Source organism: Arachis ipaensis, chromosome B5 (assembly GCF_059453495.1).
Source record: "Arachis ipaensis isolate K30076 ecotype BB chromosome B5, ASM5945349v1, whole genome shotgun sequence".
Lineage (NCBI taxonomy): Eukaryota > Viridiplantae > Streptophyta > Magnoliopsida > Fabales > Fabaceae > Arachis > Arachis ipaensis.
The window spans coordinates 152,548,633-152,550,609 of record NC_142440.1 but is presented as its reverse complement, the minus strand read 5'-3'; the positions used below and the strand labels follow the sequence as shown (position 1 = coordinate 152,550,609).

General features: G+C 34.9%; 1 protein-coding gene across 1 annotated transcript; it reads right to left on the bottom strand.

The window, feature by feature from the left end:
• Positions 1 to 404: 404 nt before the first annotated feature.
• LOC107642162 (cyclin-dependent protein kinase inhibitor SMR6) lies at positions 405 to 1,474 on the bottom strand. Its single transcript, XM_016345468.3, has one exon. It carries the CDS (start codon positions 1,101 to 1,103, stop codon positions 777 to 779), a length of 327 nt encoding a protein of 108 aa, XP_016200954.1. The 5' UTR covers positions 1,104 to 1,474; the 3' UTR covers positions 405 to 776.
• Between the last annotated feature and the right edge of the window lie 503 nt (positions 1,475 to 1,977).

The window sequence follows — 1,977 nt, the reverse complement described above, 5'->3', positions numbered from 1 at the left end:
TTAGATCTAATAAATAAATTGTTTGTTAAATATAAAATTTTTTTTATTACTTATAAAAAAATATAATATATATTATTTTTTATTATATTTTTAAATCAATACTAAATAAGATAAATTTTAAACTTTTTTTTTTTAAATATTCGGATAACAAAAATGTATCCAAACCAACCTAAACATGAAAATGAGAAAATGGGAAAAACAAAAAATTAGAATAGAATAGAATGCTCATGAGACAAGCCCCCTCGGCTAGTTTTACTTAACACTGCAAACAGGAAAGCACAAAAACCAAGAACAACACCATTGGCTCTTAAACTTTCACACACGCAAGGAGAAATAGTAATAATATTCGATGCTCTTCATTTCACCGACAAAATCTACTACCATAACTAATGCTTGCTTCATGCTTATTAGAAGACTCAAATTATATAATAATTAATTAAAAAATATAAGAAACTTCTCATTAAATCAAAACAGAAATTAAACTAACTAAAACTACATAGCACCTAAATACCTAATCAAATTAAGCAAATAAACCAAGGAAACAAAAAAAAAAAAAACTAAAAACCCTAAAAAAGACTACAACTTTTCACTCTATACAGAAATTCAGCATTCAGATTTCATAGCCAAATTACAAAAAACACATGGAAAATAAACATAGCATAACTCCTTTTAAACTCAATCCATCAGCTTCATTGGTGGCACTTTTTTTTCTTCATACCATTTGGTAAAATCTTTGTAGTAGTTGTTGTTGTTAGTTGAATGAGCATCGAAAATTTTCATTTAGCTTTCTCAACTTTGCACTTGAACACTGTTTCCAAATCAGGAGGGTTGAAGAACTCTCTAACGCCATTGAAGCTGCTATTGTGACACCTTGAAGGCCGTCGCTTCCGTGGCGGCGGAGGCGGCGCCAACTTCTTCGGTATCCTCGATTCCTTCGCCGTCGGTGTCGTCGAAAACTCAAACTCCACCTCCTCCTCTTCTTCTTGGTGTCTCTCTTTTACCTTCGTGTTTATTGGTTTCAAAGAACGAACAGAGAATCCTGCAATTACCCACTTCTTCGCTTCCGATTCAGCGTCTCCTTGCGTCTTCTTCGAAAACCCCATTGAGATTCAATCACCCTTTTGGCTAAAGTTTTCAGCTTTGAATTCGATTTTTGCCGAACCACAAGAAAGAAAGAATGGGTGTTGATCAGAACCAAAGGGGAAAAAAAAAAACAGAGGGACAATAACAAGAACAAGAAAAAAAGATGGATTTTTTAATGGAGATAAGAAGAGAGGGATGCAAAGGGTGTTTGAAAAGAAAGGATTTTGGGTGGAATCAGAACAAGTTAGGAAGAAAAATTTTCTGGGTGCTTAAGGAGAATAAGAGAAAAGGGTTTCTCTTTGTAAGAGAGAGAGAGAATAGAAGATTTGAGTTATGAAAAATGTAATAAGAAAGAAAGAATGAGGAGCAAAATAAATAAAAAGGGTCGAGTTTTCTCGTGGGGAAAACGAAAATCAGAAAGCAAAAAATTTTCTCAGAAAGAAAGTTGAAGAAAGGTTGGGAATATGAGAGAGAGAAAGAGTACTGCCCGGGCTTTTACGGGCAGCCAGAGAGAAGGCAAATTTTTGGCGCCAAAATTTCATTGGTTTTGGCAGCAACGGTTCTATTTCCCGCCACGATTTTTCATTCATGTTAATTTCCCATTTTACCCTTGGTTCTTTTTTTCATTAATTAATTCAACTAAATATTATGTATTTATTTTTTCTAGGAAATAATGGTGGTGCAGGGAGTCTGGGCAGAATGACCGGCGTGACAGGGAAGGCAAGAAATAGAAATGATGCGACGTCGTTTGACGAAGGCTATCAATCATGATCATGTCACGTGGGGCCACCATGGAATATAACACTGAATTGCATTGCAAATTTGTAACATGCACGTGCATTGCAGGGTTACACTATACAACACGTACTCACCCAAAATGGAAATTCAAATCCC

Coding starts and splice junctions, on each gene's coding strand:
- LOC107642162 (XM_016345468.3), bottom strand. CDS start 1,103: ATGGGGTTTTCGAAGAAGACGCAAGGAGACGCTGAATCGGAAGCGAAG.